Consider the following 23,292-nt stretch of genomic DNA (forward strand, 5'->3'; position numbering starts at 1 on the left):
GAAAGATAGTACATGTACTTTTGATAGTAGCTACAAAAAAACAAATTCCTCCCAAAAAGGGCCTGGAATTTCCGATCAACATCGTACCTAACTACACTAGATACCCTAAATCCATCCAAACTAAACCTTCACACCGAAAATTTATTTCTTGATGTACATATCAACATAGGTGTCGACGTCAGTCTCGAGCAACTTGGCGGAATCGTTGCCAAGATCGATCAAAGACTTAACATGTTGCTCGGAGAAGTGAGGAGACAGATGTCTCTTGTACTTCTCGAGGATGACGGGCTTGGCCTCGTCACGTCGGGTGCGATGACCGAGTGGAGCATCAACGGCAACTTCCTCGAGGACGGTTCCGTCCTTGAGAGTGACGGTGAGAGCGTTGGGGATGGTTCGGAGGGCAGGGTCATGGTAATCAGCGGTGTATTGAGGATCCTCGACGCAAGAGATACGGCGTCTGAGAGATTCAACGAGTTCGGACTGAGCGGCTTCGGATTCATCTGGGTAGTCAGTGGTCTCAAGACGATTGTAGCACAACATGACGGAAACCATGTACTATTTTTTTCAAAAAAAGCATGGTTAGCGAAATTATCCAAAACCTAATGAAGAAAAAAATTATCCAGTTGGTCCTACCTGGATGCAGTGGTCACGATCAGCAAAGTTTGTCATTGGCTTGTGCTGCTTGTCGATGATGCGGACACAGGCTTCGTGTGTTCGGATCACAACGTTGTCGATATCTTCTGCGGACTTGCCCATGGACTTGAGGGTAGCAAAGATCTTCTTCGCGGCCTCGACAGCGGTTTGAGAGTGGAATTCAGCTAGACGAAATATTAGCATATGTCACCATACTCATATCGATATCATATTCATATTGCGAATATGATATATTATAATAGGATCAATCATACCTGGATAAGAGACCTTGAACAACACATTTTCCATAACATAGGTTCCGTATGGGCGCTGGAACTCGAACTCCTTGCCCTTGAAGAGGACATCGTAGAAGCCCCAGACTGGAGCAGAGAGAACGGTTGGAATACCCTTCTCTCCCTGCTTGACAATCAAAGCAAGGTTAACAGCTCTCGAGCATGCGTCACCAGCTGCCCAACTCTTCCTGCTCATGGTGTTGGGGGTATGTCTGTAGGTTCTCAAGCTCTGGCCGTCAACCCAAGCTTGGGAGATGGCGTCCACGGTCTGGTCCCTTGTCAAACCGAGCAAGCGTGATACAACTGCAGTGGTTGCGACCTTGACGAGTACGACATGGTCCAATCCAACCTTGTTGTAGCTGTTAAGGAGAGCCAAGCATCCCTGGATTTCGTGGGCCTGGATCATGGCCTTGAGAACATCCTTGATCTTGAGAGCAGCCTTACCCTCGGCCTTGTAGGTTCGAGAGAGCCAGTCGGCAACAGCGAGGATACCGCCGAGATTGTCAGAGGGGTGGCCCCATTCTGCAGCAAGCCAGCAGTCATTGTAGTCCAACCAACGGATTTGAGTACCAATGTTGAATGCAGCACGGATAGGGTCCAGCTGGTAGTCAGTTCCGGGAACTCTGCTACCATTGGGGACGACGGTTCCTAGAAGTTACAAATTATACCGTTAGACTAATATATTGGCAGCAGGGTTTTTTGGGTTCGTAACTAACCGTCGACGACAGGGCCGAGGAGCTTAGTGCACTCTTTGAAGTTCATGGCCTCCATACCACACCCAAGGGTGTCAAGGAAGACCAATCTTGCTGTGTCATACTACAGACGTCCCATTTAGCCAGGATGCGCATTAAAAAAAGGGTATCGGCATAGCCATTCAAAAGGGATTGCACTCACAGCCAACTCCGAGTTGACATCATAGTTGTGAACATAGTCGGCGATATCAGTTAGGACCTTGTCCGCCTCGTGAGAGGTAGCTGGAATTGGAGCAGACATGAGGGAGGCTCTGGTTGAGAAAGCCCTGGGCAACTGTGAAGTAGCAGCAACAGCTGGGTTTCTAAATGATGAGCGGGCGAGGAGGGCGGGGGTACGACGGGCGGTTGAAGCGAGTGAGGTCGAATACAAGCGAGTGGACCTGAAGCCTGAAATGCGAGGGCAAGCGCGTCTTCCCACGAACATGGCTATCGTCAGATACTGCTGAAGCGCGTTAACGGCAATTGAATCTGAAGATGGAGTATATCTCTACGGAGCATAGAATATTCAATCGGCCCCGACCTGACGTACCTCAGATTTTTTATTTTTATTTTTTACTTTTAGGGTTTTGGGCCGAGGTAACTTGGACTGGAAAAGGAAAGCACGCGGGGCTTCGGGGCGGGGTATACTATTATAGTAGCTGTATGCTAGCAGCTAGTCAACAGCAGAAACGACAGGCAGACAGGCAGAGGGACAGAAAGACAAGACCTCGAGAGGCGCTCCGAGTCTAATCAGTCAAGCATTCATTTTATAACTTCTGCAATCAATACCGAGTGCCGGGCGCTATACGACATCCGGCCGGACTTGCGGAATTTGTATGGCTATCATCGGCACAACATCCATACAACACTCAAACCGCTCGGGATGAATATTTCGGGTTCGGACATAATAACAAATATGGAGGATATATAATAGTATGTAATATGGCATTGCTTTTGGTCATCGTATAAGTAATCGGAGATACATGGTAAATTTAAGTCATCGCATCCTAATTTACATCCAGAGCTCCCCTTCCTCCTGCTCCTCCTCCCTTGCTTAGATTTACTTAACCAACTTTTCGATGGCCTCGAGCGACAAACTCTTTGGTCGCTGTTTATAGAATTGTTAGAAAATGTCTGAGTGCGATTTAAATTTTGGGCGTAGATGTCAATATTATCACTTACCTCAATTGGGAGACCCAAAGCACGATCCCAGATAAGCTGTGCCAATGGGCCGATACCTCGCGAAACCGAGAAACCAACGGTGTAGTAGAGTGTCTCCTTGACACCGTAATGGTGCATCAACACACCAGATGCACTATCGACGTTCGGGTATGGGTTCTTGGTCTTTCCGTGCTCAGTGAGGACGCCTGGGGCGATCTCAGAGTTCTTCTTGACCAACTGGAAGACAGGGTCCTTGACGATCTCTGGTCTCTTGTCTGCGAATTCCATGAGGGCCTCGAATCTTGGATCAGGCTTGCGCAAAACGGCATGTCCGTAACCTGGAACGACTTGTCCGGAGTTCAATGTACTCCAGAGGTAATCTTTAACGTCCTTGTCAGAGTACTCTTGAGGAATCTTCTCCTTCATGGAGAGGATCCATCTGAGGACTTCCTGAGCAGCTAGACCGTGCAATGGTCCGGCAAGACCCTGGACACCGGCACTGTAGCTGAGGAAGGCATCGCTAAGAGCGCTACCAACCAAGTGGGTAGTATGGGCGCTGACGTTTCCACCCTCGTGATCTCCGTGAAGAGCGAGGTACAATCTCAAGAAATCAACGAAACCGATATCATCGGCCTTTCCAAGCATAGCTGCGTAGTTGTAGGCCCAATCTTGCTTGGGGTCAACGGCACCTGGAAGTGCGCCGCCGCCCTGGTAGGTGTTTTGGTAGACCTTGGCGGCAATTGTTGGGAGCTTCGCAAGGAGAGAGATACAATCATCAAAAGTAGGCTCCCAGTAATCGGCTTTGTTGAGACCCTTCTCGTAGGCCTTTGCGAAGACCGAGTCGTGGTTCAATGCAGAGACAGCAATGGCGACTTGTCGCAATTAGCACCCGCTTTCACATAAGGTGTTCAAAGAAGCTTACATTGTGTCATTGGGTGGAGGGTGGTTGGGAAGTTGTCCATCATCTTCTCAACGAAAGTTGGAAGGGAGGACTTCTCAGCAAGCTCTTTGCTGAAATCCCTGACCTGCTCTGTAGATGGAACCTTCCCGGTAAGAAGGAACCAGAACATGGCTTCGGGCAACATCTCCTCTCCTGTAAGACCCTTTGGAAGGAATTCCTGGCACTCTTTGATGGTCTTTCCGTGGAATCGGATACCCTCATTGGCATCAAGGACCGAACCCTCCCAGATCATTCCCTTGATACCACTATTTTAGAAAAAAAATAGACGTTAGCCAATGTAATAACTACTTCCGCGCCCTGATGTAACGTACCGCATGCCGCCGATTGCGTTCTCGACCTTGACCTCTCCCAAAACTTTATTGCCATGTTCAGTCTTGATTTTTTTAAGGTACTCGCGTTTCGCAGGGATGACCTCCTTGAGGGTAGTTTTGAGATCTGGTTGACCAGAGAGATATCGACGACCGATGGTTCGACTTGAGGTCGAGAACACGTTCTATGACCAGTTAGCACCGTGTGTGGTTTTTTGTGGAGGGGAATTGAGCGTTATCATACCGAACGCACGAGGCGCTGAAGAGTTGGCACTGCCCTTGAATTAACAGCCATTTTGAAACTGGAGATAAAGATATTAATCAGATCGCGACTGAAGTTTAGAATTGGGAGGGTCGATATGGTGGGAAGTTCTTCAGCTGAATTCAGTTCCTGTGATTGTGGGGGACTTTTTCTAGGTCGGACAGCTTCCGGTTATAACCTCGCTCCAAAGGAGCTCGGCTACCCAACCCGATTGCTTTCAATCAGATGCTGTTTCTGGTCGACCCAAACACGTTAACACTCTCCCAGGGCGTCTAACTTTTCTGACCTTTTCCCTTTTTAATTTTTTTAATTGAATATTTGCAAATCTTATTTTTATTTTATTTTTTTTTCCAATACGGAAAGAAGTTATTTCCACCTTCTTAGTTTTGTTGAATTGGATAACCTATCGATATCACGGTGGTTTGAAGGATAGCCCTTCCCGCTTTTTGATATTGGGGAATGTAAGGAATATGCCTCCTTGCCTCGCTGCTGTAAAAGCTTACTCTAAAAAATATGGAAAATTAAAAATAGAAAACTCCAGAGCTTTATAATTATAGAAACATAGAAAATACTTTATATCCAGTACTGGCCTGGATGGATTCAAGTTATATATCGATATCGATCAACAGCTTAAAGTTCAATCGTTCTCTTTCAGACCCGGGTAGTCTCATTCCTTAAGGCCTTTGAAATCTACAGGAGATATTGACGCCCAAAAGAAGATCAGTCGAGACTGAAAGAAGATATTAAATACTATTGGCTTGTATAAGTTTATTTACACCAATTGCAGTGTTTGGTTGGGTTCTTCTGGAGCGGAAGAATCGATGATTAACAAATTAAAGCTTCAACCTCGAGTCCGGTACCTGGGAACTATCTGAATATTGATACATTTGCGAACATAGGATAGAGCCAATCAAGATATGAATCGAATTTCATTGAGTTTGAGCAGTTTGAAGCTATACCTGTAATTGATATTCATCTATGTCGTAGTGTATAATCTATATTAATATTATTGTATCCTCCTCAACTTTGGCTACGAGGCAGCCTCAACTTGTGGCTGTGTAGAGCCATCAAAACACAACATCTCAACACTTCCCGCCACATGCAAGTCGTCGCTTGACGATTGTAATAATATGCTTATGGAATATATTAAATCGTAGGCCATACATAACGCAGGAATATTAACCCCCCACAGAGGAGTTATACTGTAAATAGAGATATCGAGATCCAATGTGGAAATTAGTATCATACAGTATTAATAAGCACCACCCCGCTCCCTTCCTACCGACGACAAGAGTTTCGAACTCGTGGTCCAGATGTGTATATGTATGCATATGCATATATGCGGCACAGTCAATCCTAGGCATGACCCCAGCTCATCGATCTCGTATTTACTTTGGCTCCGCGTTAAAACTTCGTCTGGAGCCATTGGAGCCACTGTGCAACAGGCAGCCCCGCGCCTGATTTCTGATCGATCCTTCATGTTTACTTAAATGGTTTGTTCTCCCTAATACTAGTTATATATACTCCAAAAGCCGCGCAAGCCCTTAAGTTTTCATGATTCCAAGCTGACACCGCTTCCAGCCCCCCCGACTATCTTACGATACACCACCGCACGTATGTAAATGACAGTGTGTGTACGGCGTCACAAGACACTGCGGATAAAATATTGCGATCAAACAACAAATCAAACCATATAGGTATGTCCCATTTTGAAATTTCATAGCCATATTGATGTCTCCTATCGTATCGTCACCCGATGCCTTCTTTTGCGCATTCCATTAGCAAGGTAGAAAGGGGTGAGGTATAGTGATTCGGCGGCGAAGATGACCGGCGCCCGCACGAGGAAAATAGACACCACCGAAGCGAATTTTATAAAGGCCTCTGTTTTCCAGACATACGTCCGGATTTCATTAATTGAGATCGTTAGAATATCTCAATTCTTGGGATCTCCAGATTAGAATCGGTGTAGGGCCCTATTACCAGCTTTGATGTATTGACTTGCGCTTTCACGCCCGCTATATAATATGACAAATTTAAGATATGTCATACTGAGTGCGAGGGGGTGATTAAGTCAAACGGATGCACCGGTCTGACTTTGGTATAATCCCGATCAAATGCTAACTTACGCTTTGTGAAAGCCTTATCAAATCAACCTCATGAAATCTCCAAAGATTCCACTTACTAAAAAGGACAACTAAACACTAGCACAAATTCTATAAAAGGAAAATGGCAGGAATAAATAACTTTCGCCGCGAAATCTACACAGTAGGGTGGTTATGCGCCCTTCCGATCGAGCTTGCCGCCGCCCGGAAGATGCTCGACGACCACCACGGAAACATCTCCCCCAAAGACGCCAACACCACCTACATGCTTGGGCGTATTGGGAAATACAACGTTGCCATTGCTTGTCTACCGAAAGGCCGCATTGGGAGCACCACAGCTGCCACTGTTTTCACACACATGAAAATTGAATTCCGGGCGATCAAACACTGGTTGTTGGTAGGTGTGGGAGGCGGGGTACCGGGCCCGGGGGATGTACGACTTGGAGACGTGGTGGTAAGCTACCCGACAGGAAGTTATAGTGGAGTGGTGCAATATGATTCAGGGAAAAGTTACCCGGATGGATTCGAGAGGACGGGATATCTTAACTCCCCATCAACGGCTCTATTATCCGCTTTAACAACTCTCCAAGCGAATTGGCTCTTAGGGGAGTCGAAACTTTTGGAAAATGCTTCTAGGTTAGACAGCATACCGGCCTTTGCACGGGGGAGAGCTGGCCCGGACAATCTTTTCCGAGCTGACTATCACCATGTAAAAAGAATTGGTGGCTCGAACGAGACCAATGTTACCTGTGGAACCACTGGGATCTGTAGCAAACATAAAATAATCTCCAGGAAACGTCGAGAACCCCAAGATGAAGTTATCGTACACTACGGGACGATAGCATCAGGGTACCAGGTCATCAAAGACAGCAAAAAGAGGGACGAGCTTAGCGCTTTATTTGTCCCGGATGGTGTTCTATGCTTTGAGATGGAAGCCGCCGGTCTAATGAATGACCTCCAATGCCTCGTTATCCGCGGTATTTGTGACTACGCTGATTCGCATAAAAATGAACGGTGGCAACCGTACGCAGCAGGGATGGCAGCAGCCTATGCCAGGGAGTTAGTTACTCTGATACCCACAGAAGAGGCAGCTAGAGAGCTAGAGGTGCTGGGAGAGAGAGTCATCAGTACTCCTAAATCTCTAGTCTCTCGTTCCGAAACGTCGAAAGCTACACGACCAAGTTCTACAACAGCGAACCCAGCAAGTTCGAGCTCAGATATTACATCAACTATCACAGGGTCGAAATTCAATGGGCCCACCTACTTGTTCGTTGGTACTAAAGGATCGAATATCACGGTATCGAGTTCCGCGACACCAGAGACCACGACACCAAACCCCGAAGTATCAAACAAACCGAAATGCAAAAGGAGGCGAGGTTGGGTGGAGGAAGAGGAAGAGGATGAGGAAGATGACGGTTATAGTAGTGACGACGAAGAAGGTATTTTTTGCTTCAATTGCGGGCGCCCTGGCGTTATCGCTCCTGAATGTGAATGCCGTGGCCGGAGCAGACAGGTACATTGCTATAATTGCGGCCGTCCTGGAATTATAGCGCCTGATTGTAAATGTCGCGACCCATGCTACGACTGTGAGAGAGCCTATCGATCGGTACGATAAACAAATGGATCAAGATAACTCGCTAACAATATTCCGGGGTCTAGGTGGTGAGGAAGGTCACTGGCAGGGGGATAAAGAGTGCCGACTAGGGCCTAAACGTTGTAAATCTAGTAGTAGGTCAAGATGTAGGCGCTCCTGGTTCGGTATCTTGCTATCAATATGCTACGTCTTGCTAATTCAAACTATTGGGCTAATAGATGAAGAATCTCCTTCTTCAAGGGGCTGGCCCCGCTCCTACCGTCGGGGCCCCTCTCAATCTCGATATTGGGAGGCTTAGGTTATAATAGACCCTCGGAATACTTATGGCACTTGTAGTTGTTGGAAAGTGATACCAAATGTTAATGATACCTATATCTTTCTTTGTATTGTGCTTGAGTATTATGCATGTTAAGACCGTTGGGGGGGGGGTGTCTAATCTAGTGTTAATTTGGGTACCGCGATTCCTGTACTGTTCCTACTCTCGATCCGGGACGTAGTTTTATCTGAAGCATTTGAATATACCTTCTTTCAAGAATATAGCTAATAGAGCTCGGGTTTCAGACAGAGCCGCCACAACGACATTGGTCGTGTGGCTGGTGCAGCCCTGCAGGCCTGTGCAAGTACCGCTGCGCTGATGATATATGATAATATCCAAAATGTTAGCCATTCGACCGACATTACTATAAGATCAGTCCATCTACCGCCGGCTCGAGCTGCTAATATTAATAACTTAACCTCTAAATTCCCATTGGTCTTAGACCCCTCAAAGCACGGATCACAGGAACTTAACCATAGGATTTCGGTCCGCTCGGTAGAAGGGAACTTCGGTAATATCATGATAAAAATATATTAGGATTCTTTTTTTTTTTCCCGTTCTATCTTCATATCTTATTTACCATTATTAAAAAAAAACGTCCCCTCCCCAACCCCGCAGATAATACCGACCCCTCCCGCTACGAGTTGCTAATTAGCCTCAAGAGACCTGCAATCTTTGAATCCATTGTCGTTCCAACGGAGAATTCAACCAATCCTGAAAAATGCAGTGTTAGCATATACATATTATATCTCGTGTTACTGACGTGTATATCACACGCGCAAACATACCTTTGCAGAACTCCCAAGCCTTGTTCGTGTCCCTGATAGGGTAATCCACACGCGGTGGTATACTTGTCGAAATTCCGGGAAACCGATCGGTACAGACGGATTTTAGGTTGCATACAGACCGTAAACCTTCCGCGCCCATAAACCGACCGTATCCTAAATATTCGGAATAGAATGGGTTAGCGTTGTGAGACCCCCCTCAAGGAAAAAAAAAAAAAAGAGTATGTAGTGATTTTCATACCAGAGCCTCCCACGCCGCCGAACGGCATCTGCGCGAGGTAGAAGACAGCGAAGTCGTTCACAGCAACCATTCCACATCTCATCTCATTCGCAACTCTAGCAAGCTCCATCTTGTTGCTTCCAAAGACAGAACCTCCAAGTCCGTACTCCGTAGAATTCGCGATTTGTATAGCATGAGTGACATTTTGAGCCTTCATAATCAAGCAGACCGGTCCGAAAACCTCCTCTCTAGCAATCTCCATGTCCATGGTCACATCGACAAGGAGTGTTGGGGAAAAGTAATGTCCTTGGGGGTATTTGGGGTGAACTAGTCTTTGACCGCCAGCCAGAAGCCTTGCACCTTGCTTGACGGCATCATTAATCATCCTTTCCAGTCTGTCGAATCCGAGTCCAGAGATAACAGCGCCTACGTCAGTGTCCTTGGGGTTGTCCAGAATAGATCCGACTCGTAGTGCCTTGATACGTGGTTCCAAAGTATCGACTAAACGATCGTAGATTTTTGGTAGAGCGATGATACGCTCTATTCCGATACAGTTCTGACCCATACTCTGGAATACACCGCGGATAAGAACAGAGCTGAGCTTGTGGAGGTCCTTGACGTCGTCGAGAATGATGGAAGCATCCTTCCCACCCAATTCAATGCATAACGCCGGTAATGTCTTCGAGGCCGATTTTGCGACTAACTTGGCGACAGGTCGCGATCCGATGAATGTGATATGGGAGATTCCAGGGTGGGAAGTTAAGTGATCAGCTACTTCAGGCCAGCAGTTGACGCTCTAGTTCGGTCAGTAGAGAACAGCTTGTCTTGTTTACAGGGTATTTCTTACAGCTACAAGATCCGGATTATGCCCACAAGCTGAGATAGCCCGTTTGACGATGTCGACAAAGAATGAATTGCTCCATGCTGTAGCTTCTGAACCTTTGACGATAATTCCGTTACCAGCGAAGATGGAGCTGACAATAGGACCGAGAAGATTATGGAACTATGCAATTAGTCAGTACTTATTCTAATTTCGTTATACTTTTCGAAAGGTACGGCCATAGCATACGGGATAACTAAGTATCTCTGTTAGTCAAAATTCAAATCGAGCAATACACAGTGGGGGACTTACTTCCAACTAACACAAGCCGCAACAACCCCCAACGGCTCATACCGAACCTCAGCCCGTTTATACATCATCAAGAAAGGAACCCCACGTGTCTCCGGCTTCAAAGCAGCCTCACCACTTTTAAGCAACCAATTGAGTTTTTCAACAGTGACCAAAATCTCTCCCAAAGACGCGTCAACCTTCGTTTTACCGGAGTCCAGACATGCGGCCCGAGCGATAATATCCTGATTTTTTAGAATCCACCTCATCAAAGTACGGAGTACCTTGCGTCGCTGCTTGAAAGTAGTACGGGCCCATTCCTTCTGAGCTTCGGCGGCTTTCTCAATTGCGGTGTCAATATCGTGTGCGGAGGCGGGTTTTTGGACTTCGAGCAGACGACCGGTAGCGGGAGAATAACATTGGATGTGCCCATTGTCGGCCTGGTGGATGATATTAAATTACTAAACATACCAAAGAACATTTATCAATGGAACCGTACCTTGATAGACGGCTTTACAAGCTGTGCTCCGACATATCCTTCCTCCAACTGGGATGGAAGGGGGACAATGAAATTTTCGTGGTCCGTGCTTTCGGAGTTCCAGATAGATAGAAGTAGTAGGGATAGCAAGGCGACTGATAGCGAGGCAATTGCCTGATACGAAGCCGGTAGAGACATGATCCACTCGAGTGGAGACGGATTAAGCGTCGTCGTCGCCATTGTGTCTTCTCCTAGCTTTGCGCAGCAGGACAAGTTGTCTGGGCAGGTTGTAACTTCAGGAGAAGGTTGTGTGTGTTTGACGTTGTCACAGACCACGCATGCCAATGCCAACTTCTTTAGAGCGCTGGCCACTCCAAACTGGCGCCACAGCAGGCTGGCGAACCAGAATTCAACCACCACCAACTCAGGGAAATTCACAATATGTCAACGACTGAATAAGAATATGGCTTGTAGTGTATATGGGGTATCATTATTTTAGCCACACCAAGGTGACTTCATTATTGTAGGAAAGAAAGAAAGAGAGTGAGAGACAAAAAATATATAATACACGAATCGAAATCAATACCGTTACATAGCCTCTGTAGTTTCCTATTATGGACAACTAAAACAGATAGGATATATCGATACAATATAAGAAGGAAAGAAGAAGAAAAGAAGAAGAAGAGAGAAAAACCATAGAAAAAACATCCTTCAATGACTCCTCACTCCTTACACAGCAGGAGGAGGCGACCTCGTCACCGGTATAGTTATCGTCGTAGTCCTCGTAACAAATTTCGTAGTCGTAGTAGTACTTTCAATCTCACTGCTCGTCGACGTGCTTTCTACTTCACTACTAGTAGTAGAAGTAATTTCAGCCGCAGCACTTGTAGTAACAGCAGTGTGCTTCTCGTTCTTCGAGACTCTAACGGCACTCGCGCTGGTTGGGACTGCATCTAAAATCGTGGTTGTCGAAGAACGTGGATACCAGAGACCGATATCACCACCATAATGGCCTTGTAAACGTCGAGTTAGTTCATTGTTAATCAATTAAGTACTTAGTTGTAAACCAATCGGAGTTTCCCCACTCACCAATTCCCCATGCTGGGTCCAAAGATTGGCAGTTCGCTACAATAGCAAAGCTGCTAGCAATATAGAATCCGAGAGTTTGGTATTTCATTGTTTCTGAAAAAGAGTCGAAGCTGAATGTTTAATCGAAGGATTGAAGAATCGATCTTTTTAGGAGAGGAAAAGAAAAGAAAAGAAAATCTCTTTTTTTTTTGATTCTAAAAGAAACAAAACAAAAATGTGCGATACCAGCTCGCGATAGAATGGAAACCAAACCGGTTGGGAAAGATAAAAAGAACGTGATGAGGATATGATTCGGAAATCGATAAATCCGGGACCTACAGAGCTATATTATATAAAAATGCATCAGTCGAAAACGAAGGCGACAACCAAAAGAAGCCAACCAACCAACCAGACAGACATACAAAAAAAACAAAAAATCGCAGATAGAAAACGGACTAAAGGAGTGACCGATAGCTGCTCAGCTTAACGAATGAAAAAAAGGAGTTTCGAAGGAGGCTAGATGTCGACAGCCAAGCGCATCAAGATCTGATCTGAGATAGTTCGCCAAAAAAGAAGACTTAGTCAGTCCAAAAAATAGATGTCCTGAGACCTGCATTTTAAACAGAGTCATTCTGTTTCCTTAGTCTCGTCCCATCCTTCTAGTCTCCCTGTTTCTTTCGGTTCCAGTTGACATGCGCCTGCTAGTCCTATAGAAGCTAGTAAACATGCGACATGCGAATGCTCCAGATACATGACCTGTCGACAAAGACCACCTCGAAATGGCGAAATGGCGAAATTCCGGTACCTGCATCGATGCGAAAAACGTCAACGGAGAATTAACAACTTAGCAACTCCATTAAACTATTTAGCGCAACTTGACAGCGGCTGCACCAGTCTTGCGCAGCCCTGAGTCGCAAACTGTTTGAAGGGCCACAGTCTGAAACGCGGGGCCCGCCAAAGCTTGAGGTTGAGGATTGGGAGAACACCGCCACTTTTTAAGTTCGATAAAAGGCGCGAAGAATCAATATGCCCCGCCAAGTTTCGGAATTACATCATGAAAGATGGATTTTTTTTAACGATGCGGAAATCAGCGAGGACCATACTAATTTACACCTCACTTTTTTTGTCATATAAATATTAAATGGCAACCAGCGTCATCGGCGAAGTATTAACTTTTGACAGCTGTGGCGGCAGAGGTGTTAAAATCCAACATTATCAACACAAACTCTTAACCCATAGCTTCTTTCTTAGTCTGGGGGGACACTCTTCTTCCTGTTGCATTTTATATACAGATTACAGGATGATTGCTCTTAATATCCTCTGATGTCATAAGATTAAAATACTTTGAGCTCAAAAGCTCAAAGAACTACTAATAAAATACAGCTGTAAATCCATATTTCCTTACTAGAAAGGGATAGTAATTAATAGAAAATGAAAGAATCAATTTTCATTCCGGTGATTCCACCCAGGTTAGTCCTTTCTCCTCTCCTCAACCACAAGCCGCCAGTATCGATACAAATAATATATACCAAACCATCACAATCCCATTATCAATTGATCAAAACGAAAGAAAGAAAAAACCATGAACCTCTTCGAAGTCATAGATCTAGGAGGTATACATATTACCAAAACATCTTACCAAATATCCCATTCATCCATTCCTGAATATAATATACTAACAGCCATATCTCCTACTCCAACTATAGACGATGACAAACCCCAACAAGCCATACCCCCGGACCTAGATGATGAAAACGATATAATCATCCTAGAAGACAATCATGATAATCAATCCATATCACCAGAACCAATCGACATTGACGAAGCATCCGACAATAATAGCGACGACGGTAGCAGCATAGACGCATTCGATACAATCTTCATATCAGACGACGACAGTGAATCTGACTCTGACGATGTGATTTTTGAAGCTGGTGTGTATATATACACTAAAAATCGCATTCCCGGTCTCATTACCATCTAGTTTATAATTCCGAGAACAATTCTAACCTATGACCCCTTCCTTTGGAATTAAAAACGTATATGTATAAAAAGCCCGTACCACACGTTCTAAAAAACCTCGTAACCGCAATCCCACCAAACGACCAAAACCCGGCCACCCAACAGAAACAAAAGAAACCCCCATAGACAAACTAAAAATCAACGGTCTCTTCTTAGAACCCCAAACCAACGTTCAAATCCGATACGGCGCCGTCCTCCAAGACAGATCGACCCTAGGAAACGGCTACTTTATGAGAATCAAAAAGTTATTCAACCGTATAGAAACCTACGCCAACAAAGACGGTACAGAGATGACCCAAACCTCAGCATGGGTACAAGGCCCTCTCTTTCGACGTCACAGAGAACTTGACGGTATTCTTCCAAAAACAGCCGGAGAAGTCGCTTTACTTCGTGAGAAAGCAGATGTTAGAGCTTCGGATGTTGTTAACATCCGTGAGCTCGTTCTTACTAATATATTGGGTCGTGATACTGTTCGAAAATCTTACGAAGATGCGAGAGATGATGCTTACGGACGGCTTATCTGTCGTTGGAAGGCAAAGATTAAAGATAATGTTAATGGTAAAACGGGAATGCAGCAACTTGGTGCCACGGGGTACATTAGACGATTAACGCAGGCAGAGGCGGATCCTGAATATAGGATAAGTGATATGGAACTCTCGCGAACATGGCGACCAAAATCGGCGCTCAATAACAAGATACCAAAAAAGGCGACACGTTCTGATCCCGAAGATACGAAACCGTTTGATATAATCCCTAGCATTGACCCAGTTATCGTTGATGATATTGAATCAGTTAGCACCACATCCAATGCAAACCCAGTCATCATCAATGATATGAGTGATATTCGTATCGTCAACAATACCGAACCAGTCATCGTCATTGACATGAACGACACCTGCACTACTACTAACATCGAACCAATCATCATTGACGACATCACAATCTCCGCCGTCCGACCCATACAAGCCGGAAACCCCTCAAAGCCAATACTAATCGAAGACAACGCCCCAGAAAACAAAAACATAGAATCCAAAGACTGCATAATGAGCCACGAAATTACACGAAACCACCAACCCCGTCGCAGATACACATTCGGCGATGCATTCTGCGGTGCCGGTGGAGCAACCTGTGGCGCCGTAATGGCAGGGTTTAAAGTAAGATGGGGCGTCGACCACGACGAAGCAGCCATCAGCTCGTGGCGATCGAATTTCGGTTTTAGTATAGGATACCAAGAAGATGTTCACGAATTCGTCACCAGGCATGAGAACACCTACGTCGATCTTCTGCATTTATCACCGCCTTGTCAATTTTTCTCCTGGGCTAGAACTATACCAGGTCAGAACGATGAGAAGAACGAAGCAAGTTTCTTCATCGTTCCGAATATATTGAACTCCTGTCGCCCTAGGGCTGTAACCGTGGAGGAAACAGATGGTTTGATCGGATTAAGTCGTTCAGTAGGTCATTTCAAGTGTATGCTGGGTGATTTTACATCCATGGGGTATAGCGTCAAATATGCAATCTTGAATGCCGCCTGTTATGGAGTACCATCCCGAAGAAAACGTTTGGTTTTAATAGCTTGCTGGTTGGATCTCCCATAATCCGAATCTATCGGTATCGTTATTGTCAACTAACAATTACCATATTCAACTAGCCCAGGTGAGACGCTCGCCGATTTTCCAAACCCTACCCATTTCTATAGCTCGGATCCGTTCGAGCCAATGCCGGTAGGGTTAAAACGGGCTGTTACGCTTCGGGAAGCTATCGGAAGGATCCCACGACACGCCCCGGATCACGATATAGAGATACTCGAAACTGTGGCTCCGAGTTCATTAAAACTACCACCTCATGAATGGGATCAGCCTTTTCGGTCCACGATAAAGTGCGGCGGCGGAGAATATAACTTACACCCCTCCAGAAACAGAAAATTCACATTGAGGGAATTAGCATGTTTGCAATCCTTCCCTATAGATCACCGGTTTTCCGGGAAGAAAGGTGAAAAGATGAGACAAAGTAAATATCATACGCCGGTATGAAGTATCCTTCAAGATCTTGCTAATGATTATATCTGTTTTACAGTTGGAAATGCATTCCCTCCTCGTCTTGTTGGAACAGTAATGGAATCAGTTAGGAAACACTTAGAAAAGATTGATGAAGAGTGGAAAGGTGGAGGTATTCTGTAAACCGCTGGCCCTACTAATAAAACCCACTCCGTAACTACCATTCTGGAGTGTCAGGGCATATGCCCACTTTCACAAAAATTGTAACAACGAAAAAATGAAAAACGAAATCCCCACAACCTAAACCGCGAGTTATTGCCTTGCCTCGGGGCGATGCTCCTAAAACAAAGAATCACAGGCATACACGTAGATCGGAATATCACAGGGTGGGGTTGGTACAGAGAAGGGGAGGCTAAGAAACAATAGGGTGAAAGGAAATATCAAAATCAAGAGTTAGTGCTCCCTAAAACAGCCCAGTAAAAAAGAGTAACGATACGAATTGAAGAGTCCGTAGAATTAAGCCTTAAGAAATGGAAACAAAAAAGAAATATTAGTAATGGGTATTGAATGTGGTCTTTACAGAGACCTAATAGTCGGGGACGAAGATCTGTAAAGTTCAAATCTCCGAAAACCCTCAGAAGCCGGAGCTTGGTAGGAATAATTCGAGCTGTGGAGGAGGAGAAATAGAACGCTCTCGCACAAGTGATTCGGGCTCTGGTAGTAAGCTCTGGGTATCAGGTGGAGCCGAAAAGATTCGCCGTTTGAATATTGGGAAAACATTCTTGCTCAAGCGCCGAGTCGCTTTTGATATTGTCCCGTTTGACTCAGTGCTAAATTTTCTTTCGGGTGCTTCTTTCGTGTCTGAATGTATGACGAAGGAGCTTCTAGGAGAACCTTTTTTAAACTCGAAGAGCCCAAACAAATTACCCCGGGATCTGTCCTTCTTGGGGTACTTGGGGACAACTAAAATAGGTTTCTTCTTGCGTCCCAGTTTCATGCTCAACCTGGACCTATTCTTGTGGACTGGTAATTCGATCTCGCCCGATAGAGAGATAGAATCAGAAGTTGGCAGCACTCGGAATGACGGTGTACCAGGAGTTGGAGTTGAATGTGCTGTGTCGACAGGTCGCGAGAACTTAAATAGATCTAGGACAGACTGTCTCTTTTTCTTGATTCCATGTTGGTCTTGCGATATCGTCTTGCCGGAATTCTTTGCTCCAAATGGTCCCAATGCTGACTTCACCATACGAAGTGGGCGTTTTTGCCAACCCCGGTTGTGACGTCGAAGGGATCCTTCGAGTTTTATCCCCATTCCCTGCGTATTTGTCTCACCTCGAATAAATCCTAGAATGCCAGATAGCGATCTTCGGCGACTATTTCGGGGCGAGATATTTGGAAGATCGGGTACGCTTTCGTTTGGTGCAATATTCTCTTTGTTGTCATCAGAAGCTGCACTATCCACACTTCTAGTACTATCATATCTTTTATCGATACGCTCAACGGTCTTTCGAACGTGAGCAAGTTTACTACTGCTCGTCGACTTTGTAGCTCCAATTGGTCTAAAATTCATAGAATTGTTGTTGCGGTTTGACTAGGTCATCCGTTGGTGAGAAAAGTTCAGAGGAAGGATAGTGGTAGGGTCACTTACATTCGCGCTGCTATCAAGGGGGGAATCGAAATTGTGACTTGAGCGGCTATCTCCAAGTATTGATATACTCTGGGGTACTAGAGGGGAACCCAAGCCACTGTTTTGCAAAGGTGTGCTCGTGACGATCTGAGGATCCTAAATTTAGATAAGGGTGAGGATTTTGTCTACTATTTTTTTTTGGTATATGGCCCGTTATACTTACTGAGAAATCAGGAGAGGATAAAACAAGCTATCATAAAATATTTAGTCATCTTCAAAGAGTTTAAATAAGTCCATTCAACTGGGTTAGGTTGCATACCTCGGCATCATATATTTCCTGCGAGCCACTCGTCTCGCCCTCAAAATTTTCAATAAAGGGCGGATTGGTCACAGAGAAATCTTCTAAGTGGATAGAATCAGAACCATTGGAAGTATCAAGTATTGGTGGTGTGTGGTGACTAGATATGGAGATTTCATGTCCAGAAATATCTGGTGGTGTTACTAGCTCGTGCTGGGGTGTTGCTTTCTGGGCTTGAGTGTCCTCGTATAGGGCGTTGGGGTCAACGTCTCGCGTGCCGGTTTCAGGTCCCTTTTCAAAGTGTTCCTTTAAGGATCGCCCGCGTACTGGCTTGAGAGTATTCAGGAGTTGATATGAAGGTGATGTTTGATACTTCTTTTCGACCCGAATAGGGCGAGGAGCTTCGAAAGACGAGATTCTTTGTTGCACAACAGATGATGAATCTGAAATCTGTCGAGGCCTTGCAATTTCAATGTTTCCACTCACAGCATGAGAAGCCCGATCTAAGTTCAAATATTAGCACCAAGTCCTCTCGTAATTTGATACATGCAAGGGGTTTTGGCGTACTATTTCTCACGATGTTGGCGGTAATGAAAGATGGTAATCCCTGACGGTATTGAGGTAAGGAAACCTGAGAGGGAAGCGAATTTAAACTTCTGTGGGATTCATTCGACTTTGCCATCGACTTAAGGCTAGTCTCGCTATTTTGTCTTTTTCCGAAAAGCGAAGAAAGACGCCGAAGCGGATTACGTCTTTTCTCCTTCTCTTTCTTTTTTGGAGGCTCAGTCTTTGGTGATGGTGGCGCTTTGGGTTTTTCATTCGGGATCAATTTTGACATTTGCATTCCAAGACTGGTATCGAGGGTTCCACGACCTGTTGGTTCGACTTGTGAAATCATAGCTTCACGCTCTTTCCACCATGCCATAACAGTTTTGGGTCTAAGCGTGGAAGCTCTCTTACGCATCCCAAAAGAGGGAGCACGTGGGGGACTTGTCCGAAAGATTGGACGAAGCCGAATGGGTGATGTGATTGTATCCCTTCCCGCGACCTTTCGGCGTCGGGGCAACGAATTATAACCCATTGAGTCGGAGAGCTGGGGCCGGCGTAGACGCCGGTTTGGAACCGTTAGGCTTTTTTGAGGACCAGAGAGCTTCTGATCGGCACCCGCTGAACCTATAACCACTTTTCTTAGTTTGGGAACCTCTTTGGCTCAAAATCATACGGGGTTGAAATCTTACTAGGAGTGCTCAATTCAAGGGCTCGCCGGTGAAAAAAGTCCATACCTGGCAGGCTTGGTGGAATAAACGATCGAGGTCCAACGGCAGCAATCGATTCACCAATGAGAGAATCATTAATGAATACTCCGTAGATCGATTTCCCAGATACAGTTCCAGATCCGATAGGATAGTTATCATAGGAGCCGTCGAGAATTGTACCAGAAGGTTTATCGAAAAAACGGCGGGTATTGTAGAATACATCAAATGCAGCAGTATATTTTGCATCGAAGGGATCCTCAATAGCATGAATGAGCTCTAGATTCGAGGTCCAGCCCGGTGGAATGTTTCCATACAGGGATTGAAGACTAGATTCTGGATCCTCGCGAAGCGGGCACGAAGAGGTTGTAGGTCCGTTTGAATCATCACTTATGCTCTGAGACGTCTCAATGGAGTCTCGAGCTATTCTTACGGTTGCCCTTGAGCTCGAAGGAGACGGTGTGGGTAACCTGATTTGTGGCTCTTCATTTGCTATATCGGCTTCCTTAGCCGTGGATGTAGTAAATTCAGTTCGGGATTGCTGGTTAACAATCGGGGCGAAGTTTTCCTTTCGTCGTTCGATAGACAGGTCCGTTTGAGCCTCCACCCCTTCTTCGGGCGACTTAACAGTGCTGGAGGATTTGTTGCGCTGACTTTCATATTCCTGACGGAATTCAGTTTGTTCAGAGCCATCAATATCAGAAGTCTCAACTCGTGGTATTGGCCTGGTGGCTGAAACTCGGCGCTGCTGAAAGCCAACGGGGGCACGTTCCCCGAGAGGAAGATATGATCCGGCTCCAGGAGCAGCTAAGGAAGCAGTTCGAGTAGGGGGACGAGTATCTTTTCCTTGTGATTCTTCTATTCTCCCCACTTGTACGTCGGAAAGTGATCGTCTACCACCTTGACCCAAGGACTTCGGATACATCCTTGACATCGTGAGAAAAAAGGTATATATTGGTAATAGGCAACTTTGAGGGTATATAAGTATATCCTATCTGACAATATAGAATAGCGAGTTCGAAATCAGAGGATGGGGAGATGAAGGGAGAGAGAGAAGGGAGGAGGGAGTCCGATAGCTCATTATTATTTTGTGATGATATTGGAGGCAGATCAATAATGCGTTGTTTTTGTTGTCAAGTGCCCGGGGTTTCGATCGAAATGGCCTGGGCCGGGCGACTAGGTGGTTATCTCTATAAGCGGCGTGCATAGCCATACTCTTCAACAATATGGCTACTCAAGTAAGTGCCTATAGCAAGTATATAGGAGCGGACTGTGAGTAAGATACAAGCCGACATCCCTTTGAATTCTCAAAAGTAAGAAACCATTGCATTATATCATGAGCTTCGTAAAATATAACAAATGCAATACAGCAATTATATTATATAGGTACAACATACGTATACAACCATGAAATATTATAAAGCCCCAAATCAAAATCAAACACGCCCCAAATTTTCAATATCATTAGCTCCATCTACTTCATTAGTGTCGGACTTCTCAGCTTCTTGTCTGATACCAAAGCTGACAATAAACCCAATTACAGCGATACCGCCAAAAACACCCCAGGGTATCCATTCACCGTGATGGTTCTTGTACTTAGTTCCAAGTGTGAATAAACCTCCCGCGGCAAGTGGGCCGAGTGCTCGGCCTGCCGCTGATAGCGTCTGTGCTAGTCCGTTGACAGATCCAAGGTACGAAGGATTAGGAGCGCAGTTCGTTATCTACCAAGCAGGCCACATTTGTCAGCTTACAAAAAGTACTGTAAGGTTTTAGTTATCTTCGTTGATCGACATACCAAAATCATTGCACATGTCAAAGCAGTTATCGAAGAAACCACCTTGAGCGTCAGTGCAGCCCCTAACTCAGTCCATAGCAAGGGAGTCCCAATCGTAGACTTATAGCCAATAAAGGGCATAATAAAAAATGTCGAAGCGAATAAACCAAGAGACGCCTTGAAGCTCCATTCGTTCCCGGCTTTATCCTGAAGCCTAGCGAAAAACATAACTTGAAAAAATATTGTAACAACGCCAGAAAATCCCAAAGATAAACCAATATCTCTAACTGGAGTATCTCGCCCTATGGGTGCAGGAGAAGATACGAAGATCGGGTATAAGGCGTTATACCCAACCATAGCAAGATTAAAAATCGAATAAGTAGCTAGGAGGACAATGGTCGAAGGAGTAAGAATCTGTTTCCAGGGAACTGGTTTGCTTGAGGTAAAGAATCCAGTGAGGTCGCTATCATCAGAATAATCGTCTTCTGATTCTTCCTCTATGGCTTGGTTTGTCCCTAGCAACGGTTGTGTCGGATCATTTGAGGGCGGGCGGTCAAGACGGGGCCGGCTACCATTTCTCCTACGTCCACTTTTGAGGTATGTCGGTTTCAGAGCGCTGGTGAATTGCCAGAGCCAGGAGAATAGGTTCCGTACTCTCTCCGTAAGAGGCGGTAGCTCCCTCGCTTCGGCGAGACTCTCATCCAAGAAAAAGATACAGATGATAAAGTCTAGCACCAACAAGGCGGCGGATGCGAAGTTTGGGAGGCAATAAGGATACCTCCGAACTAGGCTGTACTTAGAATCCCGGGACGAGGCAAGCAACCCCCCTAGAATAGGACCTAAGATACCACCGATACCGTAAACCACAGGCAAATACGCAAATGCTGCCGACTGATTTGACCGATCAGTGATTTCTCCCAGCACTGTGGAAACGACACCTTGGTTCCCGTTCACAGCACCCATAATAGCTTGTACCAATACCGCCTGCCATAGTGTCGATGCAAAGCCCCAAAGAACGAAGGCGCCAGCGGTAAGAATTGTACCACAGAGGATGACAGGTTTTCTGCCTACCCTGTCACTGAGATGGCCCCAGAAGAAATTTGCTGCGAGAGTTTGTCAACGAACGGTACCCAACCTAAAGGTATCTCCCAGGGAAGGTCACTCACTCACAAATTGTGCCATGGCAAATGCACTGGCGATCATACCCACGCTGACACCAACATTTTCAGGTTCCACCCCAGGAAGCTGTCGGACCATTTCAGGAAGGTATGGACTTATGCTGTTGAGACTTATCTGCTCAGCAAGTGCGATTAATGCCAATACCAGCAGCTTCCTGGTAGGAATCGGGGTTGGAGATGGAGATGGAGACATCCTATATTGTCCGAACCGTGGGTACCGGGCTCTTCCTGTGCGGCTGTTTTCGTCTGATGCCGATCCAGCATTTGAGGCTCCAGAACTTGTTGGATCGTGTTCGCCTGATACTCGGGACGAGTGCCTCGATGTTTTTGGATTCCGTGTAGGAGGTTTTCCTGAGCTTGTGGGAGGACGGAGGTGTGATGGAAAACTTTGGTAACAATGGATGGAATGGCGTCTAAATGCATCCAGAGCTACCGCTGGATGACTGGGTCGTCGGGCAATAACATTTTCGGTCTGATCGGGAATATTATAATTTGTATTCTGTCTACTGCGACCACGGATACGACTACGCTTACGATTGGAAGGCCCGCGATTGGTGGAGACCGTGGGGCCTGGATCTTGCTCATGGGGGTGGAACATTCCTGGCGAGTCTTCCTGCCCTGCATGCCCCATGTAGGGCAAGTTTGAGCATGCACAATGCCTAACTCGTCCTATAAAATGGTCAGGGAATGAGAGGAAAAATGACAAAGAGGGAAGTCGACTGTGTCTGAACGTATGTACGAGTGAGTACAAGGCAGCGAGACGAGTTAATGGGACGGTCTGGACTGAACGAAAGAACTCAAAACTCTTTTTGTTTCTTGGTGTCGATGTCCTGTAGTACGAGGTGGCACGAAAATCCGGAGATTACTGCCGACCAAATTTAATTCGATCGTCTTTGCTCCCTTATGATGACGGAACTGAGTCTCGACCTCTTGCGCTGGGCTTCCAAGGCTAGTCATATCATGGAGCTTTGGGGATGATGGAATGCATGATGCATTATGCGTGTCCTAGCGGGGGTTCCTTGATCTGAACTCTGCACGCTAGCTTGAGGCGTGCCTTGGCAGCCGAAGCTACCCACAACCGATCAAGGTTTTATTGGTCCATGTACTGGACGAAGTCTTGGTT

General features: G+C 45.8%; 8 protein-coding genes across 8 annotated transcripts; 2 read left to right on the forward strand and 6 right to left on the reverse strand.

The window, feature by feature from the left end:
• Window positions 1–141: 141 nt before the first annotated feature.
• On the reverse strand, window positions 142–2,102 carry AOL_s00083g277 (uncharacterized protein; the record flags this gene model as incomplete). Its single annotated transcript, XM_011125456.1, has 5 exons — window positions 142–555; window positions 634–818; window positions 909–1,574; window positions 1,643–1,742; window positions 1,821–2,102. 5 exons carry the CDS (start codon window positions 2,100–2,102, stop codon window positions 142–144), a joined length of 1,647 nt encoding a protein of 548 aa, XP_011123758.1.
• A 615-nt stretch (window positions 2,103–2,717) lies between these two features.
• AOL_s00083g278 (uncharacterized protein) lies at window positions 2,718–4,382 on the reverse strand (the record flags this gene model as incomplete). Its single annotated transcript, XM_011125457.1, has 5 exons — window positions 2,718–2,765; window positions 2,840–3,690; window positions 3,741–4,024; window positions 4,091–4,272; window positions 4,332–4,382. The coding sequence occupies 5 exons, from the start codon at window positions 4,380–4,382 to the stop codon at window positions 2,718–2,720; spliced, it is 1,416 nt and encodes a 471-aa protein (XP_011123759.1).
• Window positions 4,383–6,575: 2,193 nt separating this feature from the next.
• On the forward strand, window positions 6,576–8,343 carry AOL_s00083g279 (uncharacterized protein; the record flags this gene model as incomplete). The annotated part of the gene is made up of 3 exons (XM_011125458.1): window positions 6,576–7,890; window positions 8,111–8,191; window positions 8,264–8,343. The coding sequence occupies 3 exons, from the start codon at window positions 6,576–6,578 to the stop codon at window positions 8,341–8,343; spliced, it is 1,476 nt and encodes a 491-aa protein (XP_011123760.1).
• A 655-nt stretch (window positions 8,344–8,998) lies between these two features.
• On the reverse strand, window positions 8,999–11,192 carry AOL_s00083g280 (uncharacterized protein; the record flags this gene model as incomplete). Its single annotated transcript, XM_011125459.1, has 7 exons — window positions 8,999–9,075; window positions 9,150–9,302; window positions 9,388–10,162; window positions 10,214–10,369; window positions 10,436–10,442; window positions 10,499–10,914; window positions 10,974–11,192. 7 exons carry the CDS (start codon window positions 11,190–11,192, stop codon window positions 8,999–9,001), a joined length of 1,803 nt encoding a protein of 600 aa, XP_011123761.1.
• A 489-nt stretch (window positions 11,193–11,681) lies between these two features.
• On the reverse strand, window positions 11,682–12,129 carry AOL_s00083g281 (uncharacterized protein; the record flags this gene model as incomplete). The annotated part of the gene is made up of 2 exons (XM_011125460.1): window positions 11,682–11,965; window positions 12,042–12,129. The coding sequence occupies 2 exons, from the start codon at window positions 12,127–12,129 to the stop codon at window positions 11,682–11,684; spliced, it is 372 nt and encodes a 123-aa protein (XP_011123762.1).
• A 1,473-nt stretch (window positions 12,130–13,602) lies between these two features.
• AOL_s00083g282 (uncharacterized protein) lies at window positions 13,603–16,222 on the forward strand (the record flags this gene model as incomplete). The annotated part of the gene is made up of 5 exons (XM_011125461.1): window positions 13,603–13,633; window positions 13,727–13,954; window positions 14,076–15,624; window positions 15,694–16,052; window positions 16,119–16,222. The coding sequence occupies 5 exons, from the start codon at window positions 13,603–13,605 to the stop codon at window positions 16,220–16,222; spliced, it is 2,271 nt and encodes a 756-aa protein (XP_011123763.1).
• Window positions 16,223–16,673: 451 nt separating this feature from the next.
• On the reverse strand, window positions 16,674–20,151 carry AOL_s00083g283 (uncharacterized protein; the record flags this gene model as incomplete). The annotated part of the gene is made up of 6 exons (XM_011125462.1): window positions 16,674–17,630; window positions 17,688–17,822; window positions 17,890–17,916; window positions 17,986–18,467; window positions 18,532–19,137; window positions 19,203–20,151. The coding sequence occupies 6 exons, from the start codon at window positions 20,149–20,151 to the stop codon at window positions 16,674–16,676; spliced, it is 3,156 nt and encodes a 1,051-aa protein (XP_011123764.1).
• A 502-nt stretch (window positions 20,152–20,653) lies between these two features.
• On the reverse strand, window positions 20,654–22,800 carry AOL_s00083g284 (uncharacterized protein; the record flags this gene model as incomplete). The annotated part of the gene is made up of 3 exons (XM_011125463.1): window positions 20,654–20,938; window positions 21,013–22,094; window positions 22,158–22,800. The coding sequence occupies 3 exons, from the start codon at window positions 22,798–22,800 to the stop codon at window positions 20,654–20,656; spliced, it is 2,010 nt and encodes a 669-aa protein (XP_011123765.1).
• Window positions 22,801–23,292: the final 492 nt, after the last annotated feature.

The sequence above is a fragment of the Orbilia oligospora genome (genome assembly GCF_000225545.1).
Source record: "Orbilia oligospora ATCC 24927 unplaced genomic scaffold scaffold00083, whole genome shotgun sequence".
NCBI lineage: Eukaryota > Fungi > Ascomycota > Orbiliomycetes > Orbiliales > Orbiliaceae > Orbilia > Orbilia oligospora.